Below are 24,511 nucleotides of genomic sequence, written 5' to 3'. Positions count from 1 at the left end.
ATSTCTTTTCAAAGGTGCTGAAACACTTGATCGAGAGCATGGCATTTAGTAGTGATTGGGTCTTTCAGGAGTGGCTAAAGGTCCATCTCTCTGTGTACTCTAGCCCTGTTAAATGATACAGCAGAAAACCTGGGGCTGTCCTGAAAGCTAAAGTGGGCGTAAAATATGAGGAGCAAATAGTTGGACCCAGCAGCGACTTTTGTTAAAAGCAATTTTTTTTTCCCCACACGGAAAGTTATTCCACCCACATTTTAGTAAGTGTGCTAAAAATTAACTTAAACTGCTTGTTTTGAGGCTGCACAGTGGCACAGTTGGTAGAGCTGTTGCCTTGCAGCAAGAAGGTTCTGTGTTTGATTCCCGGCCCCGGTCTTTCTGCATAGAGTTTGCATGTTCTCCCTGTGCATGCGTGGATTTTCTCTGGCTACTCCGGTTTCCTCCCACAGTCCAAAAACTAGGTGTGAGTGTGTGTGTGCATGGTTGTTTGTCCTGTGTCTCTGTGTTGCCCTGCGACAGACTGGCGACCTGTCCAGGGTGACCCTGCCTCTCGCCCGGTATGCTAGCTGGAGATAGGCACCAGCAACCCTCCCGACCCCACTAAGGGACAAGGGTGTAAAGAAAATGGATGGATGGATGCTTGTTTTGAAATGTGAGGTAATGCTATTGCAGAAAGGTATTACTTTATTTTTACGCTTGTTTTAAAGTGTTAATTTCCATTATTTTTTTACTTTAATGTCTAAAAAAAAAAAAAAAAAAGTGACACAATTAACTGCATTTCATTTTTTTGGATGTCCAGAGCCGGAACCTTTGCTTTCACGTGTTTCTGGTACGGCCGTAATTCTGACACACAAGCGACATCAACAGCAATGATGGATGAAAAAAAATAAATGCTTCTCTTCGCCTACTAGGGGTTGATTTTTGCTTGGAAAAAAAAAACGATCTGATGGGTCGCTGGAAAAGACTGTTGTTGTGTTCAAGTTGTTCATCAACCATCACTGAAGCTAATCAAGACTGAAACAGCGTCTCAATGCTACACATGCTGCAGCATGCACAGACGACCCCAACGCCAACATCATCGTCCACAGTCGCATTTATAATTCAATGTTTTTTCAATGTTGCATGAACAATCAGAGGTTCCTCAAACAATTAAAAACTAAAATGGAATAATAATAATAATAATAGCATTTTCTGATAATTTGGAGGCTGAATAACCTGAATAACAGGTAAAAAACAATTAAACATATATGTCTATTTATTCAATAATTCAGTAGCAAGATATAGTTATTTTATCAATGCATGGTTTTTGATTAAATTCAATGAATTAAYAATTACAGGTCCTGCAATTTAATGTAGTCCCATCATTAATTTTAAACCATTTTATGTATCTTTTCAAGTGTTGCCTAAAAAAAAAGTACATTGTTTTTGACGGCAGGCCCCAAAGTTCCTTGTGACATTCAGCTGTATGACAGAAAACAGTCGGTCAGCACCTGGCAGACTACCAATCCAATAAGGGAACGAATAGATTAGATCTAGGATTCCCCCCCCCTCGACCTCCCATACCCGCCGGCCGCTGCGCTTCTCCTGAACCAGCCAGAGCTTAGAGCTAGAAATGAGATTTTCATTCACACCCTGAAATCCACCGGGAACCCCGTATCCCATACAGACGCTGTATCCGGCACAAAAGCAAAACATAAAAAATAAATAAAAAAATWAAAAAACAGGCTTTGCGCGCTCGGATGGAGGCCAACGTGTGCGTTTAACTGTCTGCCTATCCAGCTGCGATTACGATAATCRGGACGTTATCTACTTTGTTGCTCATCTTCCTCCGTCTCGAATCATTTCACGTACTTTCTTTCCGCTCGTGTGTGCGGTTTTAAAGCCACGCGCACGCCGCCTGATTACTGTCTAAATACTCTGACAAACTCTCACCTGCATGGTGAGGCCCTGCGTGGTGCGACGCATGCTGTGTGCCGTAATTTCACCCTCTCTGTGGGGCGAAGAATAWTTATATTGCTCACTGACTCCCCGGTCTGTCGTCTCTGCATCCAGCGCCGCCATCCATCCTCTGCGATAAGCGCACAAACTCACAGCCTCTCCTGTCATCCATCTTTAGTTGCTACTGTGAAGCTTCACTTTTTCCAGCTAAGGAAGCGGAGAGCCAAGCTTTGTCAAGAGGGTCCAGAGATTTAAGAGTCGTGATTTGCTCTCATAGTTTAAAACTCGAGTGAAAAATATTAATTTTTTAAAATGACATCAATTGCATTGGACATCAACTTCTATACCCTCTTCCATCCTATACTGGATGTGGAAGATATATTTTCAGTGGTTCCGTCCAAACCACTCTGGAACCGGTTTTGGTCTTTAAACTCTGCAGATGTGATACTTGCTGTCGTCTCCTTGGCTCCAGCTGCCATCTTTTTCTGCCTGAACCAGATAAAGTGTGCCCTGTCATTGAGTCAATGAAGCTAAAAACACCAAAAACCTTCATGCAACTCTACCCCAACCTTCAGAAATATTTTCATCAGCCCATATGACAGTTCCCTAACTGACAATGTGCTCTCCGTGCTGCTGAATTTGGAAAAATCAAGCAAATAAACCAACAAATAAGAGCATACAATCATATTTGTAGCTAAATTTACTTTTCTTTTTCAAACWATTTAATGCAATCTATTTTATTGCATTATTTATTAACACTATTAATAAAATGGTGTTGTTGCTGAACAACAACCAGTGTGATTTTTAATCCTTGACAATCCTAATCAGGGGATCTTTCATCTGCACCAGCAGCACTGAAAAACAGGAGTTAAACTCAGCTTTTACAGCTTCATTCCTCACTACAACCTGGTGATTTTAAAAGAAAACTGAATTGGAAATGGTGTTTATGAATTCAGTTGAAAATACTCAGCAGTAAGCAGAGCATCAAGATTTCAACAAACTGTGAAAAGATAGAAAGCAGTCAGTCGGTATTATTCTGAGGCCAATGCAACATTTTGTTTTGAAGTGCAGCGTTTTAACAGTTTTTACTTYGTTCTTTTTATGTCATTGATAAAAATCATGATGAAAATCTGATAAAATTTATCAGATGGATAAAAATCATCAAGCACTTTCACCAATTAGACACTGAATCAGAATTGGTGGAAAATATTTCTAATTATGAGCCTAATTAACTCACAAATAGGACAGGCTGTCATTCAACTACGCCAAGCGTTTAGCATGCTAAGGTCAGTGAGGYTTCATCAGACAGACTGAGTGTCTGCATAGCACAGCATGAGATGAAGATATAACATCATCACAAAAAGTAAGTAGCACTAACAGTAATTTTGATTTTGATTCATTTGATGTCCATAAAGTTTSTAAAACAATCTGCGGTTGCATGGGTCAAAACGTTAATGCTGCAGTTTTATTCCTATGAGGAAGGGATGACGGAATTTGATTTATTCGAAAGGCATGCAATTAAAACACACACAAAAAATAGATATTCAGTAGTGTGAAGGGGGTATTGCTAATCATGTATTTTTGTTAATTCATGTTTTAAACCATGATGAAAGCAGAGKGATAATACCACGCATCAGTCTTGTTGCATTGTCCAMATTGTTTTCTGAGGAGTTTTAGCTGATTTCCAAGTAAAGTGAGCAAACAAGACAGAGGAAAATACAACATAGCAATCAGGCAATMCACCTGCATACTTCTACATACATACAGGTCTCTTTGTGTTACTGCAGAATGTGTGAAGAAAAWCTGGACAGGAATCAGACTCACATCTGCATTTCTGCTGAATTCAGGACATGTGTGAGCACAAATTTCTGCTGCTGCAGTGTGTTGTCCCAGGAAAAGACCCGGCGTCAGCAGCGGAGAGATTATTGACACTAACCCCTGAAGGACAGACAGGATTCCATGTTTCTTCCATTTCATAAATCCCACTGAGTCCCATAACCTGAGCCCAAAACAGTCTCTCTAATCCTTTCGCAAACACCCCTATTGGACAGGTCCGCCTCTGCCACAASGAGACACAATTGTTTTGGAAGCGAAAGTGCGGACTTGGCCTCGTCCGCCGCGCCGAAGAGGCCAGGGAAAATGTTTGAAGGAACGGCAGGAATTTTCAGAGGTTTATTSAAACAACTTGTGTGGATTACCGGGRAATCCAGCAGGCTTTGGAAAATATCAGATGATATGTCTGCAGAGATTACATTTCTGTCGGGGTGTAAAAGACAATAACTAAACATTGAGTCTGTGAAATACTGACGGAGATAATACCACCGGACCAGCTCGCAATTTCAATTTTGTTTTTTTTTTTTTGTTGCTTTTTTCCTCTTAGACAATTGAGTGAAAATGAACTTTTCAATAATATTCTAGTTTATTGATATGTCCTTGCTGGTGTGTTTTCTTGGTCTGGGTGATGTTGTTTAGACTCTATTCACTAATTAAGGAGACATTGTTGAACTGGTTTGCATTTAGGGTCATCGGAGWGAAAGAAAAAAAAAACATATGCATGCCACACTTCCCAGATATTTCTAAAAAGATGATAAAAAACAATGTACCCGTTTCCTGCCACTTCACAATTCTAGACTACTTTTTTTCTGAGCCAAATAAAATATACTGGAGTTTGTTGTTTAGATTAAATGGAAAAAGAAATAACTGTGGAAAATTGTCCAGAATTTGTGTGACTCTCTGTACTAGTTTTMTGGTATATTTATTTCATCTTTGTGTTCATGTAAGTCTAGTCACGTTAAAACAAACAACAAAATCTTTGCTGTTTAATATTTAAGGTGTATGGATACTTTTGAAAGACACTTTCAGAGTGTTGTGCAGTTCTTACCATTGAGCCACTTGGAGTTGTACTGGGCAGTGCGCAGCGGCGGCATGCCGCCCAGGCTCCTGTAGATGACGGGGTCGCGACCCGAGAAGTCGATGACTGTGGCGGCGTAGAGCTCCCCGCTTTCGGTTACCACCGCCGTGGAGTTGTGGCGAGGGTCGTACGGGCAGCGCGCCACGCCGTTTACGCGCTCCAGCACTCTGCTGATGTTGCCCACCTGGAAAAGAAACAAAGGACAGAGGAGCAAGCCTAGTGCCAACAGGAGGGAGGAGGAAGTGATGTCACARACTTCATTCAGAGCTACTTTCTCGCTCTACCTCTCTGCTGATACATAGCGGCTGGAAAGCATTGGTCCCGCAGGTCATGACCTCGGTCTTGTTCACCAGCAGGACTCTGATGTAATTCTGGCACTCCATCTAAAAAAAAAAAAAGAGATGAAAATGAACGTCTAAAAAAGGTAACAGCAGGATGAATGGCATCTGTATCGGTTCGCTGGATGCTATTGGACATGTTGCTAAGGAGAACAAAGCAGCGGGTTTCCTGGTGCAAATCTGGAATGTGGTGWTKGCAGCTTTCGCCCGCGGGTCCATTGTTGAGACATATGAATGCTAGTTTGGAAGAAAATGGCAGTTTATTTGTGGCATCGACAAAGACTCCAAGTCCACTGCATGTTGTTTGCCACAAAGAATCAAACTCTTTTCCAACAAAAGCGAGGCATTGATTTATAGGCCTTTCGCTGCAGAGAAGTGAGGTGATTGAGCAAAGAAAATAGTTTTGTCCATCTGGTTTCAATCTTCACCTTACAGGCTCAGTGGGAGATGCATATGATTTTGCAATCAGATCCTACAAAACAATACGAATTAGGCAACTGAACCCAGCAGCTGCTCTCGGGCATTTTTTTCAAAGGACGTCCTCCCTAAGTGTCCCAACATGTCCCCACGGGCGCTTTCTTAGACATTTCCCTCCCCTTCCCATATGAGTTCCCTCTCTTATAAAGTCGAGAAAAACAACTTTTGATTGAAGGTTTCGAAATGGCGCTCCTCTGCCGAGGAACCTCCCGAGAGACTAACAAGCACCAAGGCAGAAGATATCAAAAAATGGGCCCGCTGTACGCCGAGCCGCGCTGACACGGAGCGCTGTAATTGGGGGCGTGATTGAGGTTACCTCTGTTTTGCCTTTGCTTTGACACGACTTCCTGGTTTCCTCATCCGGTGCCCACTCTGTCGCCTAGGAAACAAACACAAGATGACAAAAGAGGTGACAAAGAGGCCGAGAAGCGGCGGCGCGGACTTCCCCGAGGCACTTCGAAAAGTTACGCAACGACCGACTTTCGCTAGCGCCTCAGGAAGGCTAAACACGACGCCTGAAAAGACTTTAACCTCCGCGCTGTTTGTTTATTGTGTACACGTTGCGATTGGCTTGACAGTAAGGAGCCCGTTTGAGGGGAGAGGGCGAGGCGTGCAACGAGGCAGCTGAAGGGCTGAGGACGGCATTAGCATGCAAATGTGTTTCCTTTTTCTTTCCCCCCCTTTCTTCTGCTCTTTCTGGAAAAAGTTTGCAGCACTCACCTCCTCTGCCCTCCTCCACCGTCAGCCTCGATGAGCCAATTATTTTCCTGTTGATCGTTACAGTAGGTGCTGGGCTTAATTATGGATGCAGGCGGCGGTGGCTGCGGTGCAAACATGCTGATGCGCACACAGGGTTGCTGGCCGCAGGAGCTGCGCTGAATCCCGTTAAGTGGGTTGAGAGATTGTCCTGGTTTGGCCTGAACTGGGCATGAAAAGGTGCCAGAGGGCCCACGCTGTGTGTGTGACTGGCCTCGTTCCCCCCGCGCTCTCCCGTCTCCTTAGTGGTCCAGACAGAGCGGGTTAGCTTAAACTTTAAAGTGTAGCTTTATCGACTATTATTATAATAATTATTATCTCGCTGTTTGTGTTTACAGTTTGACACAATTATTAGTTTAGCGCTAAATCTTAGTGTAATTTAACCGAAGTGCTAGCATAGCTTAGCAACGCCACATGTTCACATTTGAGGAAGTAGCTTTTCACTGGCTTTGCTCCTAAGTAGCCAGTTAGCATTTAGGTGAATATTAAAGGTTGTTATGGAGATTTGGCCAACCCAACGTGACACACTTTGTTTCATTTCTCCAAAAGTTTGTTTTACCTCCCCATCCATCCTATTCATGTTGTGCCAAGACAAACACGGCTCCTCGTTCAGCACTGTGACCAGAACTGGACCTCGGAGTCAAATGTACAAGAAACAGCAAGACGCTGATCATTAAAGCTGGGGTGAGTTACTTGTACAAAAATAAAATATGTTATTTAAATATTTGTTAAAATTGTCACTATGTCATGACAATATGGTATGAGCTCCTGTCTCTTCTCAAATTAAAAGTTGTATTTTTCTGTGTGAGATTATTGCACACAGAAACAATAAAAGGTGTTTGCATTTCGAGGGTTTCCACACATGGCTACCCGGTTTGCCAACAAAACTCATCCTCCCTATACGTCTTACCTAAAGCAGATAACTCTCCCAGGTGGTCAAAGACAATTTTCAAAATTAATGACGCCTGGAAGTGACGGGTCAACTTCAAGCACAGAACAAATGCTTTTCAATAAAAACACAAATAAATTAACCTCGTTCACTCTGGAGCTCCTCTCAAACACATTGTGTGTGTGCAGCCTTGAGGTACTTAACTCCCCCCCTCAGTGTCTTGCAGGTATATCACTCTTACTCTCTTTCTTCTGTTTTAATTAAAGCTCAGCAGAACAGCCTAAATCTATCTAGCCAGACTGTCAGAACCTCTGCTTTGTAAAAGTCTGCTTAAACTTTAAATTTATTTTTGAATGGAACAAAATCTTCTGGGCATGAAATGTTCAGCTTTTAATTTGCAGAGCACATAAACAGCTCACATTGGCCTCCTTTATCACAGTCCAAGGAATTTATCAACCCTCCTCGCAGCCGGGGAAATTATTAAATTTAAGGTGATTAGCATCTGCATAAATTGCTGCTAACGAGTAAAAATACCAAACCGAATACCGCAGATCCCAAACTAATGAGCAAGACGAATATGTCCATGACCTGGGAATATCCAGTCATCTTGCTCTTAAGCATATTCTCATTGACATTTCGTTGTAAGGATTGTAATTTCATATTTTAAATGCAGTCGGCTGCACAGTGGCGCAGTTGGTAGATTATGGTCCATGATCTATGCAGCGAGAAATAAAAAGTTGTATTTACCGTCATAAATAAGCGCAAATATTTCCAAATTAGTACCACAAACACTTTGATGTTTATTGGAAAAATGTTCAGCAATATTTAATTTTAAGAATTCACTGACACTTTAACAGCTTGTGATCAGGTTTTATCAAAACATTCTGGCACAACCGGCCCTTTAAGAGCATTCATGACTTTGATTTGGCCCAAAACGAAAATGAGTTTGACACCGCTGCTCTAGAGTAAAAGTCACCAGATGTTTGCTGAATTATTTACTATGGCTGGCTTTCAATCCTATCTTCCAATAAATAAAAAAATACTTGAATGCATCCGTTTCTTTTATGAAAGGCATCACACATCTGTGCAAATTTCACTGTATTTTTTTGTCTTCAACATCGAGTTGGAAAATCAAATTTGTGCCATTTTTGTATTTCACTCGAGGGCCGCACGAAATAACTTCGAAATGACCCCCGAGGAGGGGCCACACTTTGGACACCCGGCTCTAAACCAAGTATCACCATTTGCTCAGATGTCATCAGTCTCAGTTAGTGTGTGTGTTATCTGAAGTCCTGCTTCACATCTTCCTCCTCCAAAAACGCGTTTTATCTTGCTGCAAGCCTGAAGAGACCAAGAATTGGAGGAAAAGCAGAAAACACAGACTGAAGTAGTTTTGGCTGTGCTTGAATACATTAGGGTGAATAAAGAAAAAAAAAATGACACATGAAACTTTTGTCACCATCGTTGAGGTTAGAGGTGCGTCTGAGACATTAGCGTGGTGAAGCTACACGAGGCTCCTGCAGCCATCAGAGCGGTGGGCTCTGACCCATGCAGACGGTTAAAGCTCATCTCCCCATCTCCCACGGCAGGTCCCTTCAATTAACCTCCTCCAGGCTGAAGTGGAGGAGAGAACCGGCTGCGTCACCGGATGGACTGGTTGAAATGAAACCAAGCGGGAAGACGAGAAGAAACGGCACGAGTGTCTGACCGGGTGTCCATGTTCTGTTCACGTCACTGCAGCTTCTGAACGGTACGCAAACCGTCAACAACAACCTCTAATCCAGTTTCCACCCAGAGCTCAGCGAACAGCGTGGCACCTGCCAATCAGAGCGCGGCTTCCTCCTCCTCCTCCGCTGCAGTGCATCAATCTGCCGGCTGAAATGAAAACACTGCTCCTCCACAACCTCCGTCTGTCAGCGCCTGTCAGCCAAGGGGACTAATGGAATGACGTCATCGTAAACACACACACACACACACACACACACACAAGGAGACGGATGCCTTTCCGGTGATTCACAGCTTGGAGCGTTACCATCTCTTTCTGCGGGGCCCCATCTACATGAATCCCCGTCGGCTTAACCCGCTGACCTTCACCAAAAACCGCTGCCCTCCTCCCCGCCCCTCCTCTCTTAATTCATTTCTTCTTTCTTCACGTTGCTTTGGAACAAAGCCACACACACACACACACACACACACACACACGCATACACACACACGCATACACGCACACACGCACACACACACACACACACACACACACACACACACACACACACACACACACACACACACACACACACAGCCTGGGAGAGAACCAGGCTTTGCCTCGAATTCCTTCCCTCCCGCTCCAGAAAAACGTGAATGGCCCGCCGGCCGCCAGCTGAATGAATCGAAGCGAGGCCCTGGAGTCCGTGTTTTTGTCGGGGCTCTCGTTTATTTTCTGTCATTTGTAAAGCAGGCAGGGAGCAGATTGCTTCTGCATAAATTTGCATCGCGTTGATTTAAAAATCAGGTTAAAAAAATAATAACTCAAAGACAAATCTCTTCATATGTTGTTAATTATAAACAGATTAAATAAGAAAAAAAAAAATAAGGGGAAGGAAATCACAATGCTATTTTACAATAGAATCCAAATGAGCAATTTTGCAATTAATTGCAGTAGACGGATTTAATTATAAACGCTGACACAGCACAGCATGCTGCGGCTAAAAATAGCACAAGCAAACACCAGCAACTTGGAAAAGAAACACATTTGACACTGGTGCAGGATATAAATGGTGAACAGAAATCTCACAAAGAATAGTTTTTAAGAAAGTGCAAAGTAGAAAAAAAATCAGCATAAGTGCTTTAAGGCACAACAAACAGAGACAGTTGCTTTGGTTTGCAAGTTCTCAGATACTTCCTTGAGCTTTGGCTAATTTTCAGAACGGCTAATGATTTTAGGTGTCCAGGTGTGAAAAGCTTCTGGAGACTCTCTCCAGAAGAAGAGAAGAGGAGCTGGAGTTTTGATAACTGTGACAGAGTAGAAATAATTTGCTGGTGCTTTTAGTTTTAATAATCACACATAAAATGAACAAAAAGAGATGGGATTATCCTAAATTTTTAAGAAACTTTTACATATCTGATCCCCCAGTCAAGTCGGTAAAGATTTTCATCTGTATTCCTGCATTCCTTCACTCCGGGTTGTTCCTTCACTTGTTGATCTGCATGGTTTGTTGCTGAACTCACAGCTTGTGTGTCATTTCTCCTGCATGTTTTCCTTCCACCACATAAAGGGCCACGTTCACTGACTTCACTGAATACGTCGCATGCAGTCAGATTTAATTACATGAAGTAATTGGAGACGTACAATAGGTCGATGCAAGTTTAGTGCAACAAATACACGAATCAAAGGCAGCTTGTGAGTAGAGTTTCCATCCTTTCATTTGCATTGATGTCAATTAGATGTCCACGCTTTCGTACCAGATAACATGCAGCAGCTAGAAAAGTATTTAAGTATGCTTTGGTTGGAAACGACCTGAAATTCGTATTTAACAGGATATTTATTTTCTGAATAGCTCCTATCAGTTTTCTCATTAAGGGTATTAGAAGGGGAATTATGCAGGTGCACAATGCTTCGTCCTTTATCCATTTAATTTGCCACCGTATGAATTGATAGCAGCATTTTATTGAGTTAAAAACATTAAAAAATGGGACTTGTGTGTCTTAAGGATCTCTGAAGTCGTTCCATGAGATGACATTTGAATAATTGAAGCTGTGAAAAATGACACATACTCCAACTGTTTTTTTTTATATAGTTCTTTTTTTGTCTTTATGATGCATAACCATGCATCATAATTTCTACAATTTTTAAATATTTTTACGTTATGTCATGTTAAGCCAAAAAATTCAATGCAACTTCGACGAGATGGACAGATGAAAAGTAGCATAAATGTGAGGGGAACTTTCAAAATAAAATCCACTGTGTCTTAGGAAGGCAGTATTTTACCGTCCTGAGTCATCAAATGTGTGTGATTTAATCTGTGTGAAGGCCTCAGATGTTTGTTGGAGAACATTTGCACAAAAAAACAGCATCACAAAAATCAAGGAACCAAGCGGAAAAGTCGGGGATATCAGGGAAATCAAGTTCAGGACGTGGAGAGTAAAGTGAAATATTTATGCCATATTGGAGTGATCTCTGTGATGATGCAAGCTAATGTTTTGGCAGTGGTCCATAAATTTAACATGTTAACATGATGCTAAAGTGTCCCTTTTTCAAGCCTGCTGCACTTCTCTGAAGAATAATGAAGAAGCTGCAAGTAACCGATCAGGACGCAGCGCTCGGGCTGCTGAGACGGACATCTGCAAGTCAAATGTTATTCGTGAGCGACGTCCCTTCTTTTCACGCCTTGTTCTTGTATAAATTTATGCACCGTTTCGATGCGTCAAACGACTTAAAAGTTAAGAGTTCTGTCAACTGGAACATGTGGCGACACAAGATGTACCTCGAGGTTTTATAAGCACTGGAATAAGTGTTTATATGCTTTATGATTTTTGTTTTAGTTCTGATTTTTAAGTGCTATGGACTACTTTGTGTCTGTAAACTAAGGTAGTAATTTAAAGATAGAGACGCCATTTCCAGTTTGCCACCAGAGAAGAAGGTCCTCTGATGAGAAGAGAGGAAAACTGACCATTTTGCAAAATGCTGCGTAGTGAAAAACTCAAACCATGGACTGAACATAATGATGTGAGACATGGCAGTGGTAGCATCGTGCTGTGGAGATGTGCTTTATTTTTTTTTTCAGTAAAGCGAGAAATCTCAGTAATAATTTCCTCCACTTCAGTTTCAAACTCCTGTTGCTCCGTCACATAAAAGTCCAAATATGTGAAAAATGCGTTAATACATCAAAGCTTTTAATATTTTTCCCAATATATAGACGTGCTTTTCCACTGTTAACCTCCAATGTTTGAGAAATAAATTAAAAGTCTACAAATGTGACCTGGATAACAAATATTGTAATTCGAAATCTACCCGCTCAGAAGAATTGCTGCAGTGTTTTATTTTCAACCTCAGGCCAGAGAGGCTCCATTATTCGTACCTGACGTCTCAGAAACAAGCTGGGGTTCATTTTCATCATTTAGCAAAGGCCAAAGTCAATCTGCAACCCACGCCATCAGTTCCTTTCGCCAAACCCAAACTTGACACCCCATTTCTCCCCACTTCACCTCTCGTTAGACATGGTAAAAATATCTTGCCCTCTGGCAACTTTCCCTAAAGAAAGCAGGACGTGGAAGGGGGGGGGGGTAGAGAATAAAAAAAAAAAAAGGATTTTATGGGCAAATAAAATAGCAGATAACACAATTAGCACCATGATTGAGGATTCATCACTTTTATGGCGGAAAGGTGGTCTCTGGGCTCGGAAATGAATTCTATTTTTATGAGCTGTGGAGAGAGAAAAAGGGGCCAAATGATGGAGAGCTGGAGATGCTAATGAAGTAAGGAATCTGCTGCTAGCAGCGGTAAAACGCAAACCTGCCTCGCTCCTGAAATATGACGCTTGCATCGATAAGGACGCCTCTCGCCGACATGCTGCCAACATCACGCGTGACAACTAATTAGGATTCATGAATGTTGACAATAAGTGGGAATTAATGGCTGTTTGAACTGGAGCCGCGTGACACTTGTTAGAAGTCGAGATAGATCCGTGTTGGAGCCGACGGTGTAAAATTAGAATGTGGGATGTGCTTCAGATGACTGTGTTTACCGTTTTACACGAGAAAAAAATTTCTTCCTCACTGATGAGCTGATCCGCAAAACCTTGCATAAGGTGTTCAGACTAGCATAAACCCACATTCTCTGTTTTCTCATGATTCTAAACGCGGTCGGCCATTTCAGACAACAACCCACACCCGGCGTAAACACAGACACTCACCACTTGACATTGCGGGCGAATCTGGCAGCAGTCGTTGCCCGGGTGGGTCAGGAGAGCAACACTTATCCACCAACGCAGCAACAGAGTGAGCAGCCAGCGCTCACAGGTCTGAACCACTCATGAAACTGCTGGTGATGTTCCGCATCCATTATACGTTTCCAGCAGAATCACAAAACGATGCAATGTCTCAATCAGTAACCACAGATGTGAGCGACGACGTCTAAAACGTACAGCTGCTCATAGCTGCAGAGTTTATGACAAATTGTGCTAAAATACCTGGGAGCAGACGTATTGGGTTTGATTACACAGACTCAACCAGTTCAGTTCCTTGTTTGCGCACACAACAATGACCAGCCTGCAACTCGAAGCAGAATGATTCGATTTCAGCTTAATGGTTCTTCGAGATTCGGATTCAAATTGTACATTTAAGAGCAAATCGTCAGGGTGGAGCTAACTGAGCGCCGGTTCAAGGAGGAAAATGTACATCAGCAGTGTCTTGCTTCCCTGCTGAATAAATAAACTAAAATTAAAGGTTTTATTTTTCAGGCTTTGTCAGGACAGTGAGATTATGCAAGTCTGTTTCCACACCATTACCTGACAACCCAACAGATGAGGTGGGCGGTTGGATTTCATTCTGCGTTTCATCATCTTTATGGGATAACATAAAAGGTGTGATGGAATTAATGAATTAATAAAAAAAAAGGAAGGTGCAACAGCTAAAACATGGCAGCTTGCGTAGCACATGTAAGCCAGACATCAGCACCTGCTGATATCTGTTTGATTTTGCATGCTTACTGAAACGTGAAAGGAAATCCAGATTTATAGTTTTAAACTCCATCRGTTAAAAAAACAAAAATGTTGAGTTTCCAGAAACCGTTGGCTGAATGAAACGTGACTTTAAACCGTTTTGTCTCATTGTCTCCACACACTGATCACACCCACACCCTCTCTTTTGTGTTTCACTCTCAGTCCAACATGTCCGCATCCACACAACAACACACACACTTATTCGCCATGAGCTAATCCGCAGACACCTCTCTGAGTCGAACAGAATGCAGCAAGAGGCTGAGTCGGAGCAGCGGCACATGATGTTCATTCACTTAACTGCCGCCGACGTGGAGGAAAGTGCAGCAATATTCAAAAAGAAAAAATACTGAACCACTTGTGACTTTCTTTCCGTTTATTTTTTGACAAATTGTTCATGTCATTAAGCAGCACATTCAGGTGCAGAGACCAGCAAATAGCCGGCAGCAGGAGGTGAGATTAACTCTGCCAGGAGACGTTCAGTCTCTGAATGACTGCACTGATCCAAACTAGCATCGAGTTTCAAAAGCACCATGAAGACAAATATGTAAGACGTAAATTTGTATTAGTAGATCTGGCTGGGTGATGGTAAGAAATGTTTCTCTTTCACTGCAAGGAAGAAAGAATAAAAATAAAAAAAACTATAGGTACTGAACACAACAGTGATATGGAGGCTCACTGCAGAACTACTGCACAAAACCAAAGTATGTCTACTGACAAACATCTATTCATACAAGTGGAAATTTGTGTTTAGTGTCTGGCAGATATATTGTCAGAATGGACAACTAAATTCTGCATACTGGGTGTCAATAACTGTTGACCACCTTCTATTTCTGTGAAGTCAGAAGAGTTAAAGAGGCAACTGGACCTGCATGATGCATGATGGCAGTCAGGTTTTATCAGTAACTGACTGGTAGGAAATCTGATCTTTTCCAGTCTCTAAACCAGAACCACTAAACCACTACATGACCATGGTCATGACAAGACTGAGTGAAGAAGGCTTAAAATGACCTATTATCAGCATTGATTAAGTGTTTATAGTAAGAAGGTATTTAAAATAAACTGTATTATCTAAACTGAGCTACATTCAGGCTTCAAGAGATCCAGACAGAACGTTACCCTTAGCAGATAACGGTCAGGCACAGTTGGGTTATAAAACAATGTCCAACACTTTGGAGGTCTTATGGAGGTTTAATCAAGCACCACTAAAAGCAAAGTTAGTATGGCACAACAGCAAACCTCCCAGATCTCCGAATCTGCCAAGTCAGGATAGGTGAGGATTACTTTCTTTTTCTTTTGACATCTGCTTGTACCCTACATGAAAACCAGGTCATCCTGAAAACACCCTCCCTGTCGTAAAACAAAGCAGATTCAGGTTATTTCTGGAGGTTACAAAAGACCTGAGGTTCACCCTCCATCAGAACAATGACTCCCAATACAGACACGGCTGTAGGAATGCTTCAGATAAAAGCATATTCATGATTGAATGACCAAGTCCAGGCAGAAATCCAACACTTTACAAATTCATGTACAAGAGCTACCCATCAATTCTGAGCCATTTTGCAAAGGAGGACGTGCAAAGCATGCAGAGATATAAAGGCAAAAGACTCGTGGTTTACGCTCTTCTAATAAAGAAAAAAATGTACAGCTTATAATTCCTCTTTTAAAGGTGTTACTTCTGCACATGCAGATAAAAGTTATTCCTTCCCAGCTGCTTGGCCAAGCTGCGATGCATTACAGAGTGACGAGTGGCCCTCGCAGCCGCAGCTCTGGAGCTTGCTCACTGATTATCCCCCCGTTCTGACAAAGGCTGCATCAATAATTAAATCTGCGGCCCGACTGCAGCGCAGAAACTAATGAAGGATGTGAATGAAATCAGCCACAACTCATCAGACTCGGGGAAAGACAGAAGCTTGATGCTAAACAAGGGAAGCAATATCACAGAGGGTCAGCTTAACGTCCGCCCTCTGGCCTCCTCTTTCATTTCGATTTTCCACTTTCCACCTAAAGCCACCCCCGTCCTTGAGCTTTGTTCATAGCAAAGGCGGAAAAAAAAAAAAAAAATCACAGATCTGCATATCCAACAAAGCTCGCTTTAGTGTAATATCATTGGCGTGAGAAAACGTCGGCGTCCTCGGCCTTCAGTGGACGTCAGCTCATTCTGTCCCAGAGGAATGTCCAACTCCAACAAAGACACCCACAATAACAGATGGATTTATTTCCCTTTTTGCTGCGCTGGGACGTTCTCCATCATCTCTGCTGAGGAGGGAGTTTGGACAAGGTACCTCCTGTAAATAGGAACAAGCCGTAGCGGTTGACTTGTTGACTCTGTGGATCAGCTGGAGGGAGATGAAGAAGCACAGAAGGCAAAAAAAAAAAAAATCAGCCGCAAGCGATCAGAAGTTGCTTCCACACTCATTCAGCCTTATGTTTTCTCACTGCAAAAAACTAGTAAACTATTCGCAGATTCGAACGTGCAGGAGGGAGATGTATCTTAGGAAGTATCACGTCTTGTCGAATCTATGAAGAATTGCTTTTTAAGCATCTTATTTTATATAGTGTGTGTATATTTGGTTTACCAAGGGTTTAAACTTTACAGTGCATCATCGTGTCAGTGAGCGAACACAAACATATGAAGATTAATACTCCATAACACGGTGGGTGACTGTCCCAAAGTGGTCAAAAATAAATATAACCTTAATTGATCCAGAAATAGGAGAGACTGTATTCAGTCACTTCAGTTATCCTGCATGGTAAGATGAGAGAATCTTCATAAGTGCAGACAGAGATTCTGCACAGTGCAGCTAAAAAGATGTTCAATTATATTATTTAATTTTAATAATTCATTGATATTTTAACAGTTTGTGATCAGGTTTTATCAATACATAACTGGCCCTTTAAGAGCATTCATGATCTGGATTTGGCCCAAAGCGAAAATGAGTTTGACTCTGCTGCTCTAGCTGGAAAGATTTCTGCATTTAGGTAAAAACTGCAGGACGCAAAGACACTGGCATGAAAACTAAGGTGGCTTAACACAAGATGAATTGGTTGTTATTCCCAACTTTAATGGCTACACAAAGTAAATTCAGTCAGTAAAACGGAGTCATTCTGTAGTGTAAGTCAGATGATAAAGATTACACAGAATATCAAATATCGCATTCATATCACAAACTGATTTCCTAATATTATGTATCTTATGTTGTCAAAACTAAAGTAGTTTCTGTTTTTGGAGGATGACTGTTGTTAACCAGGGATTGTAGATGAAGAGATATTAAAGTGTAAACCAGGCAAATATTTGCATTTTTTTATGGGGAAAAAAAACAAAAATATTTTGACTTTACAACTTGGTTTGATACTTGTTTATCTGCAAAACTGGTTAGTTCTGAAATGCAAAAGAATTAAACATATCTTGGGGCAGGAAACTTAAACCTGTGTTATTCTTTTTTTATTCTAATTCTTAGTTTTGACTTTCAGTTATTCTGACGGTTCGTGACAATAATGTCTGCTATGTTTGACATTTTCACTGCCGACTTTCGATTGCTCAAAGCACTGGCTACGTGCAAGTTGGGACCGGCTATCTAAATCAAGATTGACTGATTATCATGTTAGTAAAAGTGCAAATGTACAATGCAACAGTTTGATACGGAATTATTTTTAGGACAGGCTGCATTTTTGTTGGGATTCATAGAGAAAACATTTAAACCGTGTCGCAAAGAGGGAGAAAAAGACTAAATTGTTTTATTGTGGGAATTATGTCTTTTGCAGTAGCAGCAGAACAACCTAAAACTGTCATACAGCATTTTCATTAAAATCAGAAAACTAAAATGCTTTCGTGAGCCGCCACAGAGAGAGGAAGTTGTTGCGGGTCTGAGTTCTTTCATTATCCAGATTTTTTTTTTTCCTTTACAATTCATTCTCTCACCTGCTTGTTTATTTATTTGTTCAGATTTATTCCTGTTCAGAGTTGGAGGTGGGCTGGAAAAAAAGAAGAAAACTCAACTGGAGGAGAGAACAGATGGACTTGAGGCAAACGCAGAGACGAATGAGACGGCGGTTCAGACACACACCTACAGCACAAGTGACTCAAGTGTCAGAAAGAAACCAATATGAATGAGTTTCTGACGGAGGGAGAAAGCCGAGCTTAGAGAAGAAACAAAACAACGCCGCCCGTAAAACTTTGTGCTGATAATTAGAGATGGTAGCCACCAAAACAAAATCCYRCACCCACATTGTTTTCAAAGTTAGAATATCTGACTGGAATATTACACAACTTAGCAGGTTTTCTTGATGCATTGGATGTTATTTTCTTAAAGGGGCGGCATCATGTATTTTCCAGGAACATAGTGCCAWTTTATAGCACAAGCAAGAAGCTATGTTTACTACATACTATATATCAGATATGACTTAAAAGAARTTTGATTTTGTAATTTAACGCCTTGAAATTGGGTCTCTGTCTCTTTAAAAACTCCTGCTCTTTCTGACCCTCCGCCTTCAGGAAGTTGTCACAACATCGTTTCTCTATTGACCTTTTAACAATGTTTTTATACCAGCATTGCTCTGAGAAGTAGCTCCTATGTTGTTTGCTAAATGCTGCTGGCTAGTCTGAAGAGGCTGAGTGGAGGGATTTGCGGTGGACGGCTCCTCTGTGAGGCGGAAGCTTGGAAACCTGGAAACCTGGAAATTGCAGCTCAGAGGAAGAGCTACTTCCTGGGAGGCGGCGTTCAGTCGCCCCCAGCCGTTTTGCACAGATGAATGGCTGCCGTAAGAGATTAAAAGATTTTTCAAACATACATGAAAGAATCAAGGCAACACTGCAGGTGTGTCTTTGATGAGRTAGTAACATTACAACATGATTTAAAGCTAAAGAAAAAAAAGTGGATTTTCCAGAATACTGTCATACTGKARTGGAACYATACGCATCACCTTCAGCTGGCTGTGGGAGCCTGAGAGCACAGCTCAGCTGAAACAACTCCAAACACCAACTCCGCACTGAGGCCGAATCCCATGACCCAAACACGCAGGGGCCCCTTCTGGCTGATTCCAAAGTTCTGACATTTTCTCAGCSGGAAGAAGTCTGGAAAAAGGCTGGGAGGGAAAAAATAGAGGTGACCTCAGAATCAAGAAAGTCTTARAAGTCGGGAACCTTCAACCAGACGATCAGTGGACGGGTTGTTCTTTTACGCCACCCCGTTACTCCCCCACCCCCAACCCTTCATTCTGAAAGGGCAAGGCAATCAGAGGGAAATTTGTGCCCTATTTCATGGAACACTGCGATCCGACCGCGCCACACACGAGAGATCAGAGACAACACAGACAGAAGTCACGCTGGACTGTTTTCACTGGTCTGCTCTGAAGAATGTTTTTCAGACCTCTCCYGCAGCCTGTACAGTGGTCCGAGCTGCTCGTTTTGCATGAATGAATGTGAGAAGAAAAGGTCCGCACGTACGCTTTGATGCAAGTCTGATTGCTGAAAARGAAGCAAGTGGCAAAACGAGCAGCCGCTGCAGAGGCCGCGGAGCCTGACGGCAATCCGACGGCGGTCCCACTTAGGYGGGATCGCCGTGTTTTTTCTGGCAGCAGGAGAATGTCAGAGGGAGAGAATGAGGCTTTTGATCTCTTTCTTCACTCAACACGTGGCAAAACGGAGAAAGACAGGGAAAATACATGCCGTAGCACGCGTGAAGGCGGACGGACGCAGASGGMTATGCGAGGAACCAGACCGTAATGTGGTGTTTACATTCCACCTCCATGTTGCCGCTGTCGTATCTGCGCCAGGATTATCTGATGCACTGACAAAGACCTTTCTCCTCCCTCTCCCCATCGCCGCCGCTCACTCCGATGCGCTCGCAGCTCATGCCAAGGGAAGAACAAACAAATTGTGTTTACCTCTGTTGCTCTCATTGATCAACTTGTTGGAGCGAGAGCATTAGACTCTCCACTTCATGAAGCTGCCAATGCCGGTTTAGATCGGGCTCCGTTTCCCACGAGGTTTTTATCCAGCCTGCCCTCATATTACACATCCTTTTAGATTAACTGTTTACCTTGTTTGAAGGTGACTTTACGCTTTATTTTTTTTGTCTTCTGGGATCAGTTCCAAGCGCTGATTGATGCCTGCAGGTGTTTTTATCTCGATGTGTTTAAACTCAAAGGTTTAAAAGTTGGTTTGAAATAATGACACTTATTTGTTCCTAGAAGTCGTTGCTGACAGATTGGCAGAGTTGGGTAGTAACTAGTTACATTTACTCAGTTACATTTACGAGAGTATATTTTGTTTTTTTTTTAGAAAAAATTTACTTTTTGGTGTATTTTTGACTATTTTTACTATGCTCTACTTTTTTATTTTACTTGAGTAATTTTATCATGAAGTATCTCTACCCTTGCTTGAGTAAAATTTCTGGATTTTCTACYCACTGATTGAAAAACAAACATGTTTTGACAAAATTTATTTTATTTTTTAATGGAACTTATTTGGAAAAAAAAATATTTTGCTTGATTTTGTTATATTCTGTTCCATGAATTATCATTTTGGTCCTTAAACTACCAAGGTTTCCACTTAATTTTATATTTTGGACCATCTGATAGCGTAATTTTTAAATATTGAATAATCAATAATGTAATCAGTTACTCAGTAGACTTTTTACAAAATACTTTTTTTTTACTCTTACTTGATTAAAACTATGTTGAATTAGTGCTACTTTTACTAGAGTACATTTTTTGGGTACTCTGCCCACCTCTGAAGATGAACTTTTTGTTCATTTTCCTTAAAAAGGCTTTGCTGAAGTTCCAAATCAGAAGATTCAAATCAGATAGAAACTTTCTTGCAGTGTCTTCACATACTTATAAGCAATGAAAACGTGCAAGAAACGTTCAAATGCTCGGGTCAATCCAAAGGCAGCGCTGCTCTGGGCAATGAGACATGTCGAAACCTGCCACTCCKGATCACCGATCCGAAAGCCCACCAGCAAAAAAAATAAATAMATTTTAAATCTACTGTCACTTTCACATTTAATATGTTTGCTCCGCAGTGGTGTGAAAACACTTCTAGGACTCAGCCAAGGGACGAAGACTCAGCTGGATCAAACTGAATCGTTACTTTGTTCTTTGCTGATCAACCGTTTGGAGCTGATCCACCGACGACAGCAAAGCGACAAGAGGATACAGTCTGAGAAAGATGAAAGGAAGGACGAACAGCGCTGACATGCTGGAAGAGGAGGCGGATGAAAATTTCATGCCAAACGTCTGAGCTGTCGATGTAAAAAATTTAGGCGAAAGGGTCGGAGAGATCGTAAGATATTTATGGAGGAAGGTGAGAAGAAGTGACACGGTGAGAGTCGAGCGGTGTTTTGAATAAACGAGGACCATCTTTAAATGAAGACCACAGATGGATGCAAACACTCTAAGCACATTTACCTTGGGAAACTTTATTTGAAGCATAGCATCCTTTTCTGGTTCGCCCTTATCTGCTGGGATTCGTTCAGTCGTCTGCTCAACATGCAGGCAGTTGGCAGGTTTTGTCCTCTGTGAGGAAACTCAACTTTTACTTTGTTATTCTGTCCAGCTCTGGTCATTTTATATTTCACTTGTTGAGGCACAAAAAGAATCCGTCTGCCACAGGACTCTGCTATCCGTTCATCAAATCAGACACTTCGTACCCATTTTGACAACCTCAGTACTTGAGTAGACAATTTTTTACCATATACTGTTTTTACTCTTGCTTGAGTCATTTCTTGGTTGTCTACTTTTTACTTTTACTTGATTAAAAGTATGTTGAAGTAGTGCTACTGTTACTTGAATACAAGTGAAAGTACTATTTTAATATTTAAAGGTTTACAATATTTATCTACTCTGTGTGCCACAAGGAAATGTGAAGAGAGTAGTTATACTAGGATAGGATAGTTGTGGACATTGTTATTTTAGGTCACAAACTTCTGATTTTCCCTGAATGCCTTAAAGCAGAGGTGTCAAACTCATTTTTGTTTTGGGTCAAATCAAGATCATAAATGCTCTTAAAGGGCTGGTTGTGCCAGAATGTATTGATAAAATCTGATCACAAACTGTTAAAATATCAATAAATTCTCAAAATTAAATAATATTATTGAACATCCTTTCAGTCCCTCCATGATTTTGTGATTCTTTTTGTGATTTTTTGCAAGAAAAAAAGTGTTTGTGGTACTAATTTGGAAATATCTGTGATATTTACGCTTATTTATGACGGTAAATGCCACTTTTTATTACTCTTTATTACTTTTATTATGGACTATAATCTGACATAAATTAAAGCTGAGGCAGCAGTTTAGTACAAATAAGAAAGTTTGAAATTTTTTTAGAAAATCTGCAATAAACTCCCAATTATTTAAGGTGTGCCTTAAATTCAGATCTAAGTTTGCCTGCTTTTCTGTGCACAACTGGAATATCTAAGGGCTGGCAGAGCRGGTCACATGGCCAGAGCAGTCTCTCCTTCAGTGTCAGTGTTTTCATAAGTCACTTAAATAAAAAGTTTCATTTTTATAAAAAATAAATCAAAAATTAAAAATGGCATCACAAATAAGAGGCGCAACTGGAATGAAGCCGCAGGCAGAACAACCAAAGCAAGTTGTCAGGATTTAAGTTTTGTACGGGCGTCAGAACTGCCCTAAATTCAGCTAAATGTTGAACTTCTTTTCCATCGACCTGCAGTCTGGCACCACAAGTCTCTCTCCCACACCGTTTTGCTCCGTGTCCTCCTATTTTCAGACCATCTGGCCTCTTTTTTCTCTCTCTCTCTGACAATGCTGGTACTCAGACAGGAGCACCATCCATGGCCTCTTACCCAACAAGAGTTCTGTACCTGGAATGATGAAACTCCTCTTCAACTTTCAACAAAAGTTCAGTCCTTTGATGCTGTAAGGCTGTCACATAACCTCCTTACCTGGAAGTGTATGCAGCAAWAAATAAATAAATAAATAAAAATATGCAGTTTTAGGTTCTGGAGCAAAAACATACAAAATTTGATTGGGCGAGTTGAAGAAGACGCATAAGACGAATAAGACAGGAGATGTATATATAATGTAATTTATAGAAAGGTAAAGCAACATTTAGAGCAATTCTGTGCTCATAAGCAATTATATTGGCAAGAGACAAATCAAAAATCTATCTCTTAGCGACATCCTTTGTGTTAAAGATAGCACAATCCAGCGAAATAGGGCCCATCTTCTGCTACATACAAGTGCTTTGAGATAAAAAAAAGAAGAAGAAGAAGAAGAAGAAGAAGAAGAAGAAGAGAGACTATAAGACTACAGTGAAGTTTGCCCATCAGAAGTTGCCATCGTTCCATTATTTTTCCTCTGACAGAAACAGAATTGCTCGGAGCACACATATGGCAGAAGTGCCTCCTCGCACTGAGGGAAAAAATGAACAAGAGAAACAGATGATAGAAAACAGAGCTCTTACTTCAGCTTTCCTTTCCCACTCCCACCCATCAAACACTCAAGCTATTCTGTCCATCCGCTGTTTTTCCGCCACTCTCCCACTTCTGTTTTTTATCCCCCCCCCTACCGCCGCCGCTCACACGTGTGTGCGCTCGCGCACATGTGTGCGCTCGCACATGCCTCCCACCACCTTCCTCCCTGCCGCTCTGATTGCGGCAGAGATCAGGCTGACCCCCACATCAGAGAGAGAGACAGAGGGAGAGAGAAGCTCTGTCTGTGGGTGCCGCTTGGACAGTGCATGTGGGTGGATTGCAATSAGGCCCACCTCCAGCAATAACACCAGCACTATATCCCACTGACAAAAAAAAAAAGACAAGAGTGAAGAATTGGAGGAAAAAAGAAACAAAAGAGGAGAGGAAAGGTGGAGAAGACGGATGCTGAACTCTAGGARTATGCAGGAGTGTCTGACGTTGACCAGTCGGTACCTGTGTGGTCACACAGTGGGGTGTCTGGGTGGGCGATGGCGTACTGTGTGTGTTTAGTGTTTGTAGCAACAATTGTTGTATTAGACATGTAATGTATTCACACGTCTTCATTCAGTTGTTCGTGGTATATGTTCTGCTGACATACTGTTCTGAAAACAAAGCAAGACTTCATCCGCATGAAAATATTAACTAGAGTCGGATACACACGATTTTAGGTTCAATTGGAAGAAAGCGGGTTTTCCAAATGAAAAAAGTTATTGCTGCAACAGTGTAACATATTTTTGCTTTATTGTTTTYGTCACTTATTTYATTGTTTTYGTCACTACATTTTCATGTCATTTGAGAAGAACCGTTTTTGTGCTATTCTTCCTAAAAATGCATCCTTTTTGGCACAACTTTGGATTTTTATGTATTTATTCGTCTATATTGTATTTAATTACATTTAATAAGCAGTTTTCATGATGCTGCCTGGTCAGAAATGTTCTCTGACAAACCTCTGCTGCCTGCACAGATTGTATAATCTGATATAATCTCATGTAAGAGATTATATTATACAGAAGTGGTCTGAATGTACTAACAAAGCCACTTCTAAAGTCAAGT

The 24,511-nt window shown here is 41.4% G+C and overlaps 1 protein-coding gene and 1 long non-coding RNA gene across 2 annotated transcripts in view; one reads left to right on the top strand and one right to left on the bottom strand.

The window, feature by feature from the left end:
- Positions 1–24,511, bottom strand: part of sema5ba (sema domain, seven thrombospondin repeats (type 1 and type 1-like), transmembrane domain (TM) and short cytoplasmic domain, (semaphorin) 5Ba) — a 183,705-nt gene that overhangs the window by 75,811 nt on the left and 83,383 nt on the right. The window contains exons 4-6 of the mRNA XM_008435404.2: positions 5,975–6,037; positions 5,128–5,226; positions 4,814–5,027 (exon numbers count right to left, since the gene is read on the bottom strand). Coding sequence (XP_008433626.1) covers positions 4,814–5,027; positions 5,128–5,226; positions 5,975–6,037 — 376 coding nt within the window. The remainder of the gene's footprint in view (positions 1–4,813; positions 5,028–5,127; positions 5,227–5,974; positions 6,038–24,511) is intronic.
- On the top strand, positions 6,048–9,417 carry LOC108165782 (uncharacterized). Its single transcript, XR_001776130.1, has 2 exons — positions 6,048–7,098; positions 8,893–9,417. It is a non-coding gene; the product is annotated as an uncharacterized LOC108165782 (long non-coding RNA).

The sequence above is a fragment of the Poecilia reticulata genome, linkage group LG2 (assembly GCF_000633615.1).
Source record: "Poecilia reticulata strain Guanapo linkage group LG2, Guppy_female_1.0+MT, whole genome shotgun sequence".
NCBI lineage: Eukaryota > Metazoa > Chordata > Actinopteri > Cyprinodontiformes > Poeciliidae > Poecilia > Poecilia reticulata.
Note: the sequence above shows the minus strand (reverse complement) of the source record. Positions and strands in the feature narration are given on the sequence as shown.